We start from the raw sequence: 17,000 nt of genomic DNA, 5'->3' as shown, positions 1-17,000 counted from the left end.
TTTAATTTAAGATCATTAATAGTAATTATTTCCGAAACTTCTCACGCTGCCAAGCTAAAATGTACAAATTTATAATTCGAGTACATAGTAATACGTTTAATAGTAGGTATTAATTTGATAAATTTCCTCGGGTCGTATAAATGTAAATGCGAATTCTTACACGCCGAATGATTAATATTATTTAAACAGTTCGGTTATTTGTTAAGTGGAAAACCTTGGAAGTTCGCGTGACGCTTGTTACTCTTATCTTATAAGGTGAAAATATATTACTATTACATTGATAATTATGTTCATTGTAGCAAAATAAACATGTCGCTATATATCTTCATCGCGATTTGTTTTAGCGAGTTATAAAGTACGTCACGTAATATTATTTTTCAATTTGCATACTTATTGAATTAATTTGAGAAAACTTTTGTGAATTCGCGCCATCTCTACGAAGAAAACTATACTAAAATGAAAAGCACGTCTCATTGAAAACATAATTTATACATTTCAAAATATAACGTAATATATAAATATATAATGTAGACATGTAGACATAAACATTTATTATAAATCTATTTCGAAAAAAATATATTATAATATATAAACGTTCATTATAAATATATAATTTAATAGCATTTGGGCTTACATGTAAATATATATGAATGTATATTATAGATAACTACACTACACTTTGAATCTCATTATCGTATAAGAATATTTGAATTTGAATAATTTAATAATAAAACATGCATTTTGCCTGAACATTTTCATTTTATTATAAAATCATATGACTAGATATTCACATCCTTTATTTTATATTAGTATAATATTCATAATTATATATTATATTTTTATTAAATAACACTCAAACACTTAAAACTAATAATATTTATATAGGTGAATAATATGATTTAAAAAAATAAATATATTATAAGTATTATTGATACACGTATGTACAATATGTATGAAAATATGTTATTTACGTGTATATCGGTAATATATATTTTTTAATATTATAATAAAACAGATTTCTAACTCTTTTGCTAATATAACAATTTGAGAATCTAATTTTATTTAAAACATGACACAATATATTCAGTTTATATTTTAATTACAAATATTTAAGTACAACATAATTAAAAAGCAAAAAAAAATTAGAATTAAAAGAAAATCATTTAAGAATTTCGAGTAAGCGCGCACTTTTTATCTTATTTTAATTATAATGTTAAAGGCATCGAATAATGTATGTATATTATTACAAGTCTGAAAATCCATGGTTCATTTCCATATCGTTCATTGATTCTTCTTCTTGTGTGCCAGTTATGGTTTGTAAAACCCTGAAAGACCTGGATTGCCTCGGAAATCCATCTTGACTTATCGAATGGTACAACACTCTGAAAAATTAATATTTTAAATTAAAATCTACGTATATTAAAAATTCAAATTGTTAATTATGCATTTGACAAATCATACATACAAACATGCAATGGAAACATAAATTTCTTCAAAGAAAATGTTTTTAATAAACAAAAATACATGCAAATTCACTTTAGGTTAGTATGGATATATCAAAGCTCAAGTTGACTCTTTTGCTAAAATGTAGTGTAAATCATGAGAACTTTTATTGTTCCCTTTGTTTGTTGGAAAACGACTCTAATTGTAAGCTAGTTACAATCGCACGAAAGCTTTTTCTAAGCATTGTAGTATTTTACATTTTTTTTTTGTGTGCAAGTAATATATATGCGGCTTCGTACTAAAATTTTGTTACTTCGCTTATTCATGTGAAAGCTTTTCATGAGAGCATGCGAGCTTTTACCTATATCTTGAAGATTGGTCGAAGATGGAAGTGGAATTGCTTCAACGCACTCACTATTCAAATTGAAAGACATATAACTTATTCGATACTAAAGTTTTTCATTCACGTTCCATTTTTACTGTGCACGATATGAAATATCCAGAACGCGTTTAAGGAACATCGAGAAAGATAAATTAAAATTGAACATTTTTCAAAGTAAATTTTACGAACTTTTTACACATTATCTTCGCAAAAATTTGAATAATACGCAAAACGTTGTTAAACCGTGTTTTAAAACTGCATAAAAACAAATATATAAACATGAATAAATGACATTTTGCGTCAAATAGATCAAATAGAGATAAATCGATCGTTTTGGAAGCACAGGAAATTGTATATTAAAGTTATCAAAGGAAACCTTCTAAAAAAACTAATTATATAACTAAAAATGGTCTATATTTCAGCTACATATTTTAGAATTTCGATATCATTTCAAGTTCATTTTTGGACGGAGACACTACAATTTTACGATCATTTTAGCTTTTATGACCCATGTGTACTAATTCCCACGCTTTTTAACAAAAAATCAAATTAAAATAATTTAAATTAAGTTACAATAAAATACATTATATAATATCATAGCCATATACATATAATATGTATGTACTTTCATTAAATATTTATATAAACAAATTGCTATGAAGTTTTCCGAATTAAGAAAAGTAGATATTATCCGGCGAGACTTTCCCTGAAGTTTTTAATTTCCAACGTTGTAGAATATCTGATATCCACACACGTAAATTACATCCACCTTCGACAAACCTTCAAAGCTCGCATCTGAAACGTACTCACACACAGAGATATATTAAACCGGATGTACAGGGGTGATGGTGGAAGAGGTAAAGAGCACATCGTAGGGATAGTACTCTCGAATTACTCGACAACACCACTACTAGCGTGTACATATCTCTGTGTATGGCACAGCTCTCCTGCGAAATTATGCACTACAAAAGTTCGCAAGAGTTGCATTCTGCAGCAAATTAGAGACCTCGCACGGTTCGGGGCCCCAGGGCACCAACGCGTCAGCCAACACCCATCAATTGTGCCTGCTGCAAAGAGACCAAAAACACACATTTCATTAGGGGGTGCTAGGTAGAGGGGTAGTTGATCAAACCTAGGGGTAGGTGGCTAAATAGAAATGCTTTCCGAGTTCGAGTGACACTATGGGATCGAATAAAACTCTACGCGGCAAATAATGAGACCGTATTCAAATAATTCATCTTCATTTCAAAGTCGGTTTTTGTAAAGGTTTGTAAAATGCACAGCTCGGCAGCTGCACGTAAACAACAATACAAAAATATTCTGTAGTACATTATATATAGAATCATTCCATTCAAGTTCCATCATATTATACAGCAGTGCATTTCACCAAAATGTATAAGATGCATGACGCGATGTTATATTTACGAAAATGCTACCATATGAATATTTTCGGAAACGTCACATTGTGACAAAGTTGACTCGACAATACGACGCAAGCAATATTGAACCATATCGTCACGCTCTGTAACTTATATGTAAGTCAATTTTGCCTTGCCGTACCGAAAACGAGCAGTGCTGTATACCTATAGTATGAACAGAACTTGTCTGTGCTGTGTTGGGCCGAGCTGTTTACGTTCAGTGCCGGATAATATAAACGAGCCTTTACGCGGTCATTTGATCTGAGTTTTTTTTGCAACAAAACAACTGCTGGAGATTGAAACTTGTTCACATTTGCTGAGTTTTGACTCAATAGTTTTGCTTTTTTTTTTACCCATATGTACGTTTTACAGTAAAAATAGATATATCTGAAAGTCCTGTATATACATAAATATGTATGTATAATATTTCAATAAAATGAATTTTATCATGACTTATATTTTCAATAATACATCGCAAGTGTAAAAATATTTTTTTAACATGAGCTGATTATAACATAATTTTTTTTTTTAACATATATTTGAAATTGTCCACTATTCTTAATTCCTAGAAATATCTCGCAATAAATTTAATCAAACTGAAATAATGTTTTTGACATTGAAAAGTGGACTTCCGCCACTTTCAAATATAACGGCTCATACATATGTGTATGTATATTAAAAATATGAAAAAAGTATTTTTATAATTGCGATGTTTTGATATTACATACATATGTATGTACATAATTCTATATTGAACACAGCCACCATAGCAATGGTTCCGCATTCAATCTATCACCAAACATATTTTTCAATTCAAATTTTTATCTACTACCTGCCTTATTGTTGGATACATAAATTCGCAGAAATGTATACATGTACGTATGCTGATTACTATTGTATTCTTATACGGTATTTGATATTCTTGCTAAAATATAAATCATTTATTAAATGTCAATTAACTTCACCATATGTATGTACATATACATATGTATGTAAAATCTAAAAAAACAAGATGTTGAAAAAACATACAAAATACAATATGCCACGTAGATCATTAATCCGTCCCATAGCGCATAGTGGGTCGTGGGTGGTGGAATAGCGATAAAAAGAGGGCAATGTGTTTTTGTTTTTTTTTTTAGGGGTTACAAACAAAAAGTGCCTTTGTGGTTACCTCCTTCTTTCCACCCATCACCGACAAACAATACATAACAGTCAAACACACGGTAAAAAACGAGCACATTCCACGCATTTTCCGCAATTGAAAATTTTTCCTTCAATACGCATCATTATCGACGATGCATATTCGGAAATTCACATAAAAAATAATACGAGACATACATATGATAGGAACTCAGACGTGTTATTCACAAATAGTCATTCGTACGAATCAAATATAGGTATGAAAGTTAAACATGGTGCCCTTTTTGTATGGATTAAAAAAACATCTACGACATATCCAGTAAAATTCCTAATATAGAAAATAAAATAACATATGATTCAAAAATAACCGTATGCGTTTGAGAAATCAAATTTAAATTTTTTTGCAAATCATTGATTTTCAATGAATATAAAAAAGATTACATAAAAAGATTCGTAATACGATACAATTCTTAAAAATTATATTTTATGCGATAGTCATATAAACAAATTGAATTATTAGAGACTATAAAAAATACCATTTTTCGAACTCATTAATGATAAGTAGCGCAGATTGATTCAGATTTTGATCATTCGTTGTATTAATTATTAGCCTTGAGACTATTTTTACACTTTCACTATCGAAAGCAAAGTGATTATTCATTGTCAGTACGAGAAATTGTATAGACCAAACAATTTAGAAGGCCAAACAATGTTGATAATTCGGACCCCCTATAATTCGGCACTCCGAACTTCCATTCTTTCACATAACATCCTTGAGCCGGCACTTTCATTTCGCAATAACACGGCATTTAAAAATACTGCAAATTTCGTAACCAATTGACGAAGCTTGCATCGCGAACGTTCCACTTTCGCTCTTCTTATAAATAGTATTGAGCTGAAACTCGACACGAGTTATTCTCTGAAATCATGAAGCACGCGAGCTTCACCTACTATTTGAGGAATATAATTATATTTTGATTCGTATATTAATATACCTAGGAGATGATACACCAGGACTGGACGGCTCCATTTGAATCGGGATAATCCTAGTTTTGGGTTGTTGCGCAGAGTTGGACGGGGGAGGACTCGTCATTTGCGGCTTGCTGTTATTTTCCATCATCATTATCTGCGGTTGCAACACTCGCATTATCTGTTGTTGCGATTGTTGGTTTCCTTTCGGAGCACTCTGCTGATTTCCCTGTTGGTTCATATCTATTATGATTCGCAATTGTGGCTGTTGCTGTCCTCCTCTGTGATGATTTGGATTCATCTGTGGCTGTCCGAATCCACTGTTTTGAACTATCTCGTTCTTGGAGACTTCCATTTGAATCGGTATGACTCTTCCGGGCAAGTCTTGCTTTTGACTCATCTGGCGATTGATGGTATTGTTTTGTGGAGGATTAGACCATGGTGGTTGCACCGGAGATTCCGTTTCTCTTTCGGCAACTCTGGGACTCTCTTGAGCTCGAACACACCATGGAGGCTGTTGAGCAGATTTACTGTCATCTTTAATCCAAGGTAAACTCGCTTTTGGTGTCTCCACAATTTTTGGACTGAACGGTATTTCTGGAGTAGCGCTTACATTATTTTGAATTTCATTCTTTGGCTTTCTAGGCATCACTGGTATCGTCATGTGAGTCTGATAGCGAACCTCGGGATTATCTAAGTTTGTAGGAGATTGGACGTAATTCTGATTAATCAGTTGTTGTTGTTGTTGTTGAGCATATGGATCCTGCTGTACCATTTGAACTCTTGGCTCTTGTCTCCAAGGTGCTGCATTTTGTTGTGGTTGTGGGGTTGTTCTCTGAATTATTTCTGGACTTTGAACAGGACGATTCACGTTATTAAATATTGGTTGACTGTTTTGTTGCTCTTGATACGGTGATCTTGCCGCTTGTGCCGGGGACATTGCACTTCTGGGTTGTTGCTGTGGAGAGCACATTTCAACTCTCGGAGAATATGCTTCAACTCTTGGAGAGTTTCTCTGGCTTTGATTAATCGAGTTTTGATATGGAGAGCCTCTAGCTGGTGATTCCACCACTTCCTGTCTCCAAGGACTCGTCGGATTTGACATTGATGGCACTGATTGATTGCTACTTTGAGTATCAACGCTTGGAGAGAATCCTTGTCTGCTAGATGAGTTCGAAAATGGCGGCTCCCTATTCCATGGTGATGGACTGAGGTTGAATTGAGAGTCTTGTCTTTGCAGCATATCCTTAGTTTGAGCTGGGGGTGTCGGCGTATTATTTTGAGGCGGGCTGTTCGGATATTTTGGTTCCGGTTTCCAAATCGGACTCGTTGAGGGCGATTTGTTATGTTGCTGTTGAGTGTTTTGTGATTGAGCATTATTGGGAAAGGTTTGTTGAGGAGGCTGTTGAGAGAATTGTCTCGGTTGTTGTACTTTCTGTTGAGCTTGGTCTACGAATTTGGGCACTCCGTCTTGTTTCAGCCGGTCTGCTTGCTCCGATTCCCAATGATAAGGACTGTGAGTCTTTCGCAACATTCCAATAGGATTGTCCGGTATAACGATCTCGGGTCTTTCACCCTCTGCGACGAGCTTTGGAGATTTAGACACGTTTATGACTAATTGAGGGGGTGGAGGCGGAGGAGGTGGTGCCGGTGGCCCACCATTAACTCCTCCTGATCTCTGTTGATAATTTGGAATATCACCGTCCTCCATTTGTTGCTGTTGTTTATTGAGACGCCTGGCCATGCTTGGCGTTTTGATCTGAGACAGATCTAACCCTCCCGGTGTGTATGTAAAAGGTTTCTTATCTTTAGTCATCATGGCGTTTTGCACGCACGCTGGTGGTTCGACAGCGCATCGGTTTTGAAAATTCTGGAAAAATAAATTAAAACATTTCAAAATGTTATAAAGCAAACCAAACGTGTTTGAGTCATAATGTTTGATGTATTTACCTCTCCGTGACTATTTTTGAAACTTGGAATTCTTCCAGTGTGTAACATTGGCGGAGGTGGTGGAGGAGCGCCTTGGCTGAAATTAAAAGAGTAACAGGCATTATTTACGATTTGATACATTTTCTAGCATTACATATTAAAACTAAATGTTGAAAAATTTTTATGTGAAATTTGGCTGAATGATGACAGTAGAAATTTGCCACAATAACTAATCAAACAGTCCTGAAATTAATTTGCAATTGAAGCGGAGTATAAATTGATCGATCGAACCTACATACATAATACGGCTGAAGTAATATCTTTAGGAATGTAAAGAGTGTACGTAGAATCATTAGAATACATGTGTGGAACATTAAATGACCAGTTGGATTTTTTCGTTAGATGTTTGGTTATTTATTTAATTACATTTGCATTCAATTATACAGAATTTCTTACAAATACGCAAAAAAAAAGATTTTTAGTCTTATGACAGCTAAATTTGTACCGCCTAATTCAACCTATGGACCAAGGTGTCATATCATCAATGAAACAGCTTTACCGTTCTGATCCTCTCTAAACTTTTGCTGAGGAAGATGATGACTTGATAAAAATGAGTATACTGGATGCTATACACTGAATATCAAAATCTTAAGATTTTGATAAAAAAAAAATAACACTGTTTAAAACCAATAACACTGTTTTGATCATGGAGAAAGATTCTTCCTAACGTGAAAATCGATTTTTCGGATTGTGAAGACATGCAGTAATAAATCGGAAATGTGGATATTAATGAAAAATTTTAAATAAATCGAAACAGTTGAATCGAGAAAACATTGAGGAGTGGTTTCATCGCAATTCAAATCATCTGGGATTTCAATGCAATGAGTAATGCAGATATCGTCTATATGGTCACTCAAACACTTACTCACAAACAAAGCTCACTCAAACAATAGAAACGCTGTTAAAAATTGATAGTTCGGATTATCCGTGTTTTTCAATCATCCGGTTCCGTACTCCCCAGCATTAGCCCAGATAATCGAAAGTACACTGTACAACAATCGATGCTTCAAAAATGTGCCCATAATTATGACAATCGGGGGTGCTCGTTATAATCGAATCTGTTCTGTCCCGATTGCTGTTATAGATAGTGAGTTTAATATGCTGCAAATTTTCTATTAAAATTATATTATCAAAGTACCTAAATCTTGTCTATCTACTGAAATTCGACTGAAGAGTGGAATGTAGTATAATAGTAATAATAAAATCTGACTTCGTTGCAGCCAAGTTCAGTTGTTGGAGGTCATTCTCCAGAAATAGTCTCACGAATTGCGTGAATGTTTACACTAACATTCTTAAGACGTGATGACGGACCCCAAATCGCTTTCAATTACTTCAAACTGCAAATTCAAACATCTGCTCGGCGAAATGCTTCCGCCACTCATACTCCCGCAATATCGCGAATTGAAATGATCCTCTTTGAATCATGTGATGTACCATTTTTTGTACTACTAAATTTAATACTAACTGGCACTTATATTTGCAAATAAATTTAAAAAAAAACAATAATTTCCTACTTTATTATGCTTTGTTTTCAAATTGGTATTGCATATTTTCTATTTGATCAGTAATAAAATGATAAATTTGACCGTATTATTTAAAATAAAAATATTTCCAACGTGCACTAGTTACCAATGAATACATACATTCAGCTAGATAAAAACCAGATAAATTTGAAGTTTTTATAAAATATAAAAAAAAATACATCATAATTTCAACAAGTAAGAATATTTGTTAATTATTATTTGACTTTCTTTATAAATATTAGAACTACCAATATTAGGATACAATTTTTTTTTTAGTAAGGAAAAAAGTGGGGGGGAGGGGGTCATAAAAACATCGACCTGGTTCTTTTTTATTTAGCACTACACCACTGCATATATGTATGTATTGTGTTGTCATTATTATTATACCATTGTATTATATTTGTTTGTTTCGTCATTTAAAATTAATATTATGTATTATCTACATATGTATACATATATTAATTATATGGACGATGGAAATCGCACTATTCTCCCTAACGGCTGGTATAAAAGTGATTATTATTATTATTTCTCGAAATTCAGAAAAGTAGACTTATGGCAGTATCAATTATAACGGCTAATAATTATAGTATTATAATTATACATACAATTTATGATATTATATGTATAAAAGTTTGAAATTGTTTTATTAATAAAAAAAATTATTGACACCTCAACATTTATTATGAGAGTTGACCCATCCTGTAAGTATATGTATGTACATATGAACATATAAAATTTGTATTGTATTTATTAAATATTTTATCCAAAATATCACCTTCCCCCCCCCATCCCTTTGAAAATTTCCAGTTTCATCGCTGAACCAATGTACATATTTAACATTGAAAGGTAGTTTTCAACAAGTTAATACAAAAATGCATTACAATTTAAACACAGACTGCACTGCGCTTTTTCGTTCAAAATTCCCCTGAAATAATATTATGTTTAAAGCGCTTCAAAAAGTATTATATACACATACTCAATATGAACAATATGTGTTGGCAATATTTTCCTCGATAACGAGAAAAGTTGGTTCGCGATTTCCGGCGCTTTTCCGGTGCCCGCGACATACGTCGGCATTTTCCTACAGCCAACCCTCTTTCCAATTAGTACGTCATTTTCACGCTATATAATGTAGAATGTTTGTTGCACTCGCTCGAACCGCTGCAATTGACGTATAGCAAAAGCGAGGCTTTAATTAATCTGAGAGTGCAGTATTATACATACTGCACTCTAAAACACTATATACATATAAACCTACAGTTTTGGTAATTGAGCATTCGCCGAAATGGTAATCTCGCGTCGTTAGTAATTGGACGTCATTAAGTGACGCTATCTGTTACCACTCAGCCTCTAGGTTGCTATTTCGAGACACACCTAGTTGGGCAATTGCAATTTCGTCCTATTTAGCGTAGAAAGTGCCTTCCGAACCGTGTAAGAAGATCACTTTCGGATACGGAATCCGTCAAATAGTCGTAATTATTTAACTGGAGCTATGGGTTTTGGACGCATCATTAATCATTTTCCGATTGACAACCGTCGGTGCATTTGCATGCACCCGTTCGATTTCACTGATCTAATTATTTAGGCTCCCGTCGGTACAATGCGGCCCGTGCACACTGCACATGATTGATTATTATAATATATATGTATATATATTTATACATATAATGCATATTGTGCACGCGAATGCATCACGGCTGATTCACCGTCGTGACGCTTCAAACAAATCTGATACAGTCATTGTGTAATAATTACTTGGTTTATACGTGTGTGTGTGCAAAATTTTGAACTGGGGCCAAAAACTGTTGCGAATTCGCATCTCGAATAGAAAGTGTGATTAAGCGAAATGTTCGATGACACAAAAAATGAATGTACCGCGGCGTCTATTATATTCTATTGCACGTTATAAATTTGATAATGTTGTGCATATTAAAAATGTCTAACGTGCTCCGTGGAGGCTTTATCGGCTATCAAACGTGTGACGATGAAAACTTTAAATGCACTGAAATTTTCATAACAGTAAAATATTTGATCGCCTTGTCGTTAAGTGCGCGCACTGTGCTTTGTCTTTGGAGATTCATGCGCGAAAATTTATACGTCCTCTTTTTTTTTATAAGGGCGCATAAAAAATAAGTCGCCGAAAAGGGACGTAAAATATTGTTTGGGATTCCTATTATTTGCACGCTGAAGAAAATGTGAAAATAAATATGTTTTGACATACTAATTTTGAGATTCATCTTGTAAAACCGCAGGTGATGGAAGCATTATATGTATTATGTATATATATTCTTGTATATAAGCATTATATATATATATATATATATATATATATATATATATATATATATATATATATATATATATATATATATATATATTCACAAAGAAAGGTTCACAAAAAACCAATATGTAAATAATTCATTTTAAATAAATTAAATTATATTTGGAAAATTTGAATTGTTTAAAAAGTTTTTTTTCTCTCTTTTCTTTAGTGCGATCTTATCAATTCCCGATAAATCATCACCAATGATATCGCTGTTCTTCTGGTCTTGTACTATAATGGCCTGGTATATTATTCTTTTGCAGTGCAGGTTTAATTTGGAGTGTCATTCTATTAGCCAGTACATCTCTCTCTCTCTCTTTCAGTTTGATTAGAATATGCTCTATTTTTTTCTTGATATGATGCCTCCATGTAAGCCTTGAGTCGAGATGCAGTCCTAAATATTTTTCTGAATTAGCTTGTGGAATCTGTACCCCGTTAATGAAAGTCTGAAGGTTGATATCATTTCGTCGCAATGTAAATGTCACTTGAATTGATTTGAGCTCATTCAGTTTTGTCTCCCAATTCTTGGTCCATTTTTTGATTTTGTCTAGTGCACGCTTCAAGCGTTCAACCGCCTCCGCTTGCGACTCGCGCGAAGACATAATGACTGTGTCATCGGCAAATGTCCCAACAAATGTATCTTTTCTTGTTGGGATATCAGCATTGTATATTAGGTACAGGATAGGTCCTATCACGCTTCCCTGCGGTACTCCTGCAGTGGCTGTGAAAAAGTCAGGATATGCCTCATCATGAGTGATTCTGAATTTGCGTCTAGATAAGTATGATTAAAATAATGTCCAGGTAACGACTTGCTGATTTTGTAGATAAGTCATTCGTGCCATACCCTGCCGAAAGCCTACGAGACATCAACAAATACAGCCGGACAATACTTCTTTTCCTCTAACGATTGTTCGATTTTTGTTTGAAGTGTAATTGAAATATTAGCGTCTCGTCTGTTGAAAACGTGATTCGCGTGAGTCATCCGATTTTTATTAGCGTGCAGAATAAATGTTTTGAAACTTTCTCCGCGAAACGCATTAAAACCTTCCATAAATAAATTTAGTCTGGATTTTTTCGCCGCTGAAATATATAAACACCAGCGTCAAAGTCATATTTCTCTTAGACAAAATATAACATATTTTTTCTACACTTTTGACTCATAGAACGTACAAACAAGCGTCGTTTTTCGTACGCGAAAAAAACTACAAATCCCGCAGAGATGTAAATATTACAAATGTGCGATTTCTTTTGAAGCAGTTCATGATAACGTCATTGTTTTGGATGAATACCATCGTTGCACATCGAATCCAAAAAAAAAATTTTTTCGCAAAGATCTTTTTTTGACACTTGAACGAAGTACATATATAGTTCATGCACGGTGGATTTTTATACGAGATGAATTTCTCGAGGGTTTTCCATTTTAATGAGCTATTTAGCTTTTCGCGTGCAAAGTGACGCGATGATAAATATTGTGTTTAGTCGAGCCGGGACTACGGATGGAGACCCTTCATCCTTAAAACATTCATAACGGTATTATGTAATAAAATAAGCTTGAATTATGCGCTCAGGTAATAAACGATTCATCCACGCACCTGCTATTCTAATTAAAGCGATACTTCCCCGGTCGTCGGGGATCGAAATGAATACGCGTAGTGTTCAACTAAAATATATGTACATACATAAGTAGTTTTATATCGAATTATATGTGTGTGTGTGTGAGTGTATTTTTAGACTTAGAAATTAGCGTATTCTGAGGATGGCTTAACGATATGTGTTAAATTGGAAAATTTCCAGGAGATTTTCCGATGAAAACAAGCGAAAATCATTTGGCACTCATTCTCAATGACAGTTCCCTTCGCTATTATGCTCTCTCTACTAAGGTCGCACAGGTTCAATGCTAAATTTTGTTTTTGTTTTTATTTTTGACACGTCCCTAAAAGAAATCGAAACGCTAAAAAAAATATTAAGTGCTTGTCATCAACCATGTTCAGTCCTTGATTGCATAAATGGATATATGTACATGTGTTATAAGCGATGAATTTAATGAAATTTCGTTTGATGTCTGCAGTTTAAATATGAGCATAAATTTATTTTAATGAAATACATAAAATTCCGTTACTTAATTTTATAATATTGAAATACAAAATTTGTCACTAAAATATCTTTATGTATTTTGACTCGGTAGTTTTAGCAGAAATTTTGGCAGCAATATTTTACCTATTATAATTTTAAACCAAATAGAATTTAAAAGGGAATAAATTTTGTTTGATAAATAAGGAAATTCTGAAAAGTTCGCCATGAGCGAAGCTTTGAAAAATCACTCTTAAATGTTCTCGTTAAAAATAACTCGTCTTAGCTTTGATTGGAATCTAAGCTTGTTATTGATACACATTTACTTTATATACGTATATTTTATTTCAGAATTCCGTTACATATTAAATAGCCAGCGCAATTAAGTGTCAGAGGTCGACCATCGTTTGATGCTAATTGCCATTTGGCGAAATAACGTATTGAAAAGGTTATTCGAACTTTGAAATTCTAGAAATGAAGGTTAAAGTTCAAATCTACGTAGATCTATTTGGCAGAATTGTGAAGCACGTTCGTACTGTTTTTCCACAGATCCCACCAACGCGCTTTGCTTAAACAAGGAGAAATCTCAAAATAAACATTAGGAATAAAGGAAAAACTTGGCACACACTCGTTAAAATTGCGATTAGTAAGTTCCTATTTGCGGACATATATAAAGAATTCATTGTGGACGATATAAAACTGCAGAATTTTCCATGACCGCACAGACCGAAAAAATATATCAACACGCAACTTTATTACTAAATTTTCATTATTATTTTAAGGTTATTCTTCATTCAATTTTAGTTGTCCTTCAAATTTGATAAATATTCTCCTAGTGCAAGCATTCATGCACTTGGGAGAGGAGGTGCTTTCCCCAATTTTCTCGACACTCTCATATGCATAGACACATGGACGGACGTACATTCCGCGTTTTTATATAACAATTTAGCCTACATATATTTATTACATTAGGGTTGCCAACGGTGGAGTGAAAATAAGTGTAAGTAAGAAGAGGTAAATAAAAAAAAAGAGAAAATTTTTCAAAAATATTTAATTTTATTAAAAGATCACAATAAAGCCGCAACATTAAGAAATAGTTGAAAATTTAACATATGATCATTTAGAACAGCGATCGCCAGCCTCACGTACCATTAAAATCATAATTTTAAATCCCACGGACCACTTATATGAATTTTTGAAAAAACTATATGTATGTAGTAAACCAACATTTGTAAAATAATTATTAGAAAACTTGCACTTTGTTTATATGAAATGCACTCAGTGGCATGTTTCAAGCTTGAAAATAGGGCCCCCCTTAATTTTGTAATTATAATATTAAATTTAGCTCATATGAAAGTAATTAATTTTTTTGAATTATTTATTAATTATAATTATTTTATTATTATTTACCCAATTATTTTTTGAATTATTTAATGAATTTGTGAGAAATTTTTTTAATTATTTCCCCTAAACACATTTAATAGTCATTAGCGGTTCGTGACCATTATAAATTATACGGTATTTTCAAATTTTACGAAAAAATTGAAGAGCCTTGTAATGAGAAAATTCAGGTATTAATAAAAACAAGTGCCAGTTTAATACAAACTTAAATTTATAATTTTTAATAATTCATTCTTGAAATCTCATTGCATATTTTCTGGTCTAGTATTTACTTTCACTTTACCAATAGAAAAATGTTACATACTAAGAAACGTTTTGTTTTACAAAATAGCTTAACGTGAATTATATAAAAAGAAATATAGGTTAAAATTGACGGGCTGAAAACCAGACTGGTACAAGTGACATTTTTAAAAAAAAGCTGGTTTAAGTGCTAAAATAATAGCATTTCATATATGCTATTATTTTAGCACTTAAACCAGATTTTTTTAAAAATGTCACTTGCACCAGTCTGATTTTCAGCCCTTCAAATCAGGTTTAATTTTTTTAAATTTTCTTATAATATCCTTAATAGATACTTAAATAACGTTTTTAAATAATCTTATTCAACTATTCAAATCGAACGTTCTAAATTAAACAATGAATACTTATTTTATTATAAAAAAATCTTAAATGCTTATTTAATCGATATCATTTTGAGCATATTTTAAAAAAGGGAGATCAAAATAATTTTGTCAAAAAAATGAGGACATGTTCTCTTGAAAACAGTTTCGTTGGAAACCCTTATAAAATAAATAGTATTTTAAAGAAAAAAATATGAAATCATCAAAATAATTTTAGAACACTTTGTAGATCGCTTAATATTTTTCAAGTGTGACTTTCATTCATTCATGATAGTAACAACTAAACTTACACATAACAAAAATTCAAAATTTTAAAATCCAATACTTTAACTAGACAAATTAGAACACTTTTTTCGAACAAATTAATACTTTCATCCATGAACAAATTTGTAGATATTTAATTTTCGCAGTCGTTTGTTAGTTGCAGGTCCGGGATGCAGTTCGCCGGATTGCATTTAATTATCTAACTGCCAATTGCCAACGAGCCGGGTCTGACGTGCAATTGACCCGTTCATGACCGGCAACTCTGCCGTTCCCCTTAATAAAATTTCCGACGCCCGATATGTGACGTCCTCTTTCGAATACTTCCTTTGACACGTGTCCGGAACGGCTTAACAACCGTGTAATTATCTCGGGGGGGTGGAAAATTTAAGGGTGGGTTCGTTAGAATGCAGAGTGTCGAACAATATTCCACTACAATTAACAACGGTAGATATATATATATATATATATATATGTACATAAATGATACCCACGTATGGGATAGGCTGATTTTCAATCATGGATCGCTTAAGCTTTGAGATATTGTTAATCATGGTGCGGGTCCATTATGACTGGCGGTAAAAGCCAGAGGTATGTTAGTTTCGGCTAACATTGCTAATCTTGTCGTTTGAATTGTGATGAGCGTCGTAAAATGGAAATGCGGTGCTAAATTTACCCCCCCCCCCCTTCCCTCGTGTCGTAAATACATACACCGTCAGTTGCGGTTGATTTGATCGATCCGCTAATATGACAGAGGTGAATTTGATGTATAAAATAATAAATAAGCTTCAATTTGTAAAAAAAATTAAATATGTGCTAAGATACAATTATTCCATTATGATGATTTCATGAGATTCAAAATAACACTCTTCAATGTAAATCTTTTAAAGAAGCAGCAATATATTGCAAGCTTATCACTACTATAAATTCATAGATACTATAAATTAAATCAGCAGCATAGACTAGTAGTTAGCATATAATGCATTCGAACAATTTGGTTACGGGTTCAAATTTTACCAGTCGCTGCTGGCCCGACCTTGGATGTGTGACTCCAGGTCGATCGTTTCCTATGAAAGTTTGCCAATTTATCTAATTTTCATTCAAATGGTTTCAATAAACTGGCAACCCGTACCCATTTTTCGCATATTTCAAATTTTCAGCATCTTGAATTACTCCGAATTGTATAAAATGATGTAAATTTGACCACAGAGGTCGTATTTAATGTAACTAATATGTTTGACCACAATAACGCATTGGATAATGCCAATGCGGTATAATAAATAAAATATTTCATAATTTTGTACATATGTACAGAAAAGCAACCGGATTTTTAAATCATGTGTTTAATAAAACTTTATTCTTTTCATCACCTTCCCGACAGTCCCAACGTTATATATAACCATATTTTCCAACTTTCAAAATACTCTAAATTCTGGAACCCGTCATGAAACTTGATGT

General features: G+C 32.9%; 1 protein-coding gene across 3 annotated transcripts in view; it reads right to left on the bottom strand.

Annotated features, from left to right (window-relative positions):
- Nucleotides 1-1,030: 1,030 nt before the first annotated feature.
- The window catches only part of LOC143910630 (uncharacterized), a 28,762-nt gene continuing 12,792 nt past the window's right edge, over nt 1,031-17,000 (bottom strand). For 2 of the 3 annotated variants that reach the window (XM_077429188.1, XM_077429189.1), the window contains exons 3-5: nt 7,303-7,378; nt 5,379-7,222; nt 1,185-1,382 (exon numbers count right to left, since the gene is read on the bottom strand). In XM_077429188.1, the coding sequence (XP_077285314.1) occupies nt 1,244-1,382; nt 5,379-7,222; nt 7,303-7,378 (2,059 nt within the window). In that variant the 3' untranslated portion in view covers nt 1,185-1,243. Of the gene's footprint in view, nt 1,383-2,831; nt 2,893-5,378; nt 7,223-7,302; nt 7,379-17,000 lie in introns of all 3 variants that reach the window. The other variant, XM_077429190.1, reaches the window with a different exon arrangement.

Source organism: Arctopsyche grandis, chromosome 4 (genome assembly GCF_051622035.1).
Source record: "Arctopsyche grandis isolate Sample6627 chromosome 4, ASM5162203v2, whole genome shotgun sequence".
NCBI lineage: Eukaryota > Metazoa > Arthropoda > Insecta > Trichoptera > Hydropsychidae > Arctopsyche > Arctopsyche grandis.
This window is presented reverse-complemented; position numbering and strand designations above follow the sequence as displayed.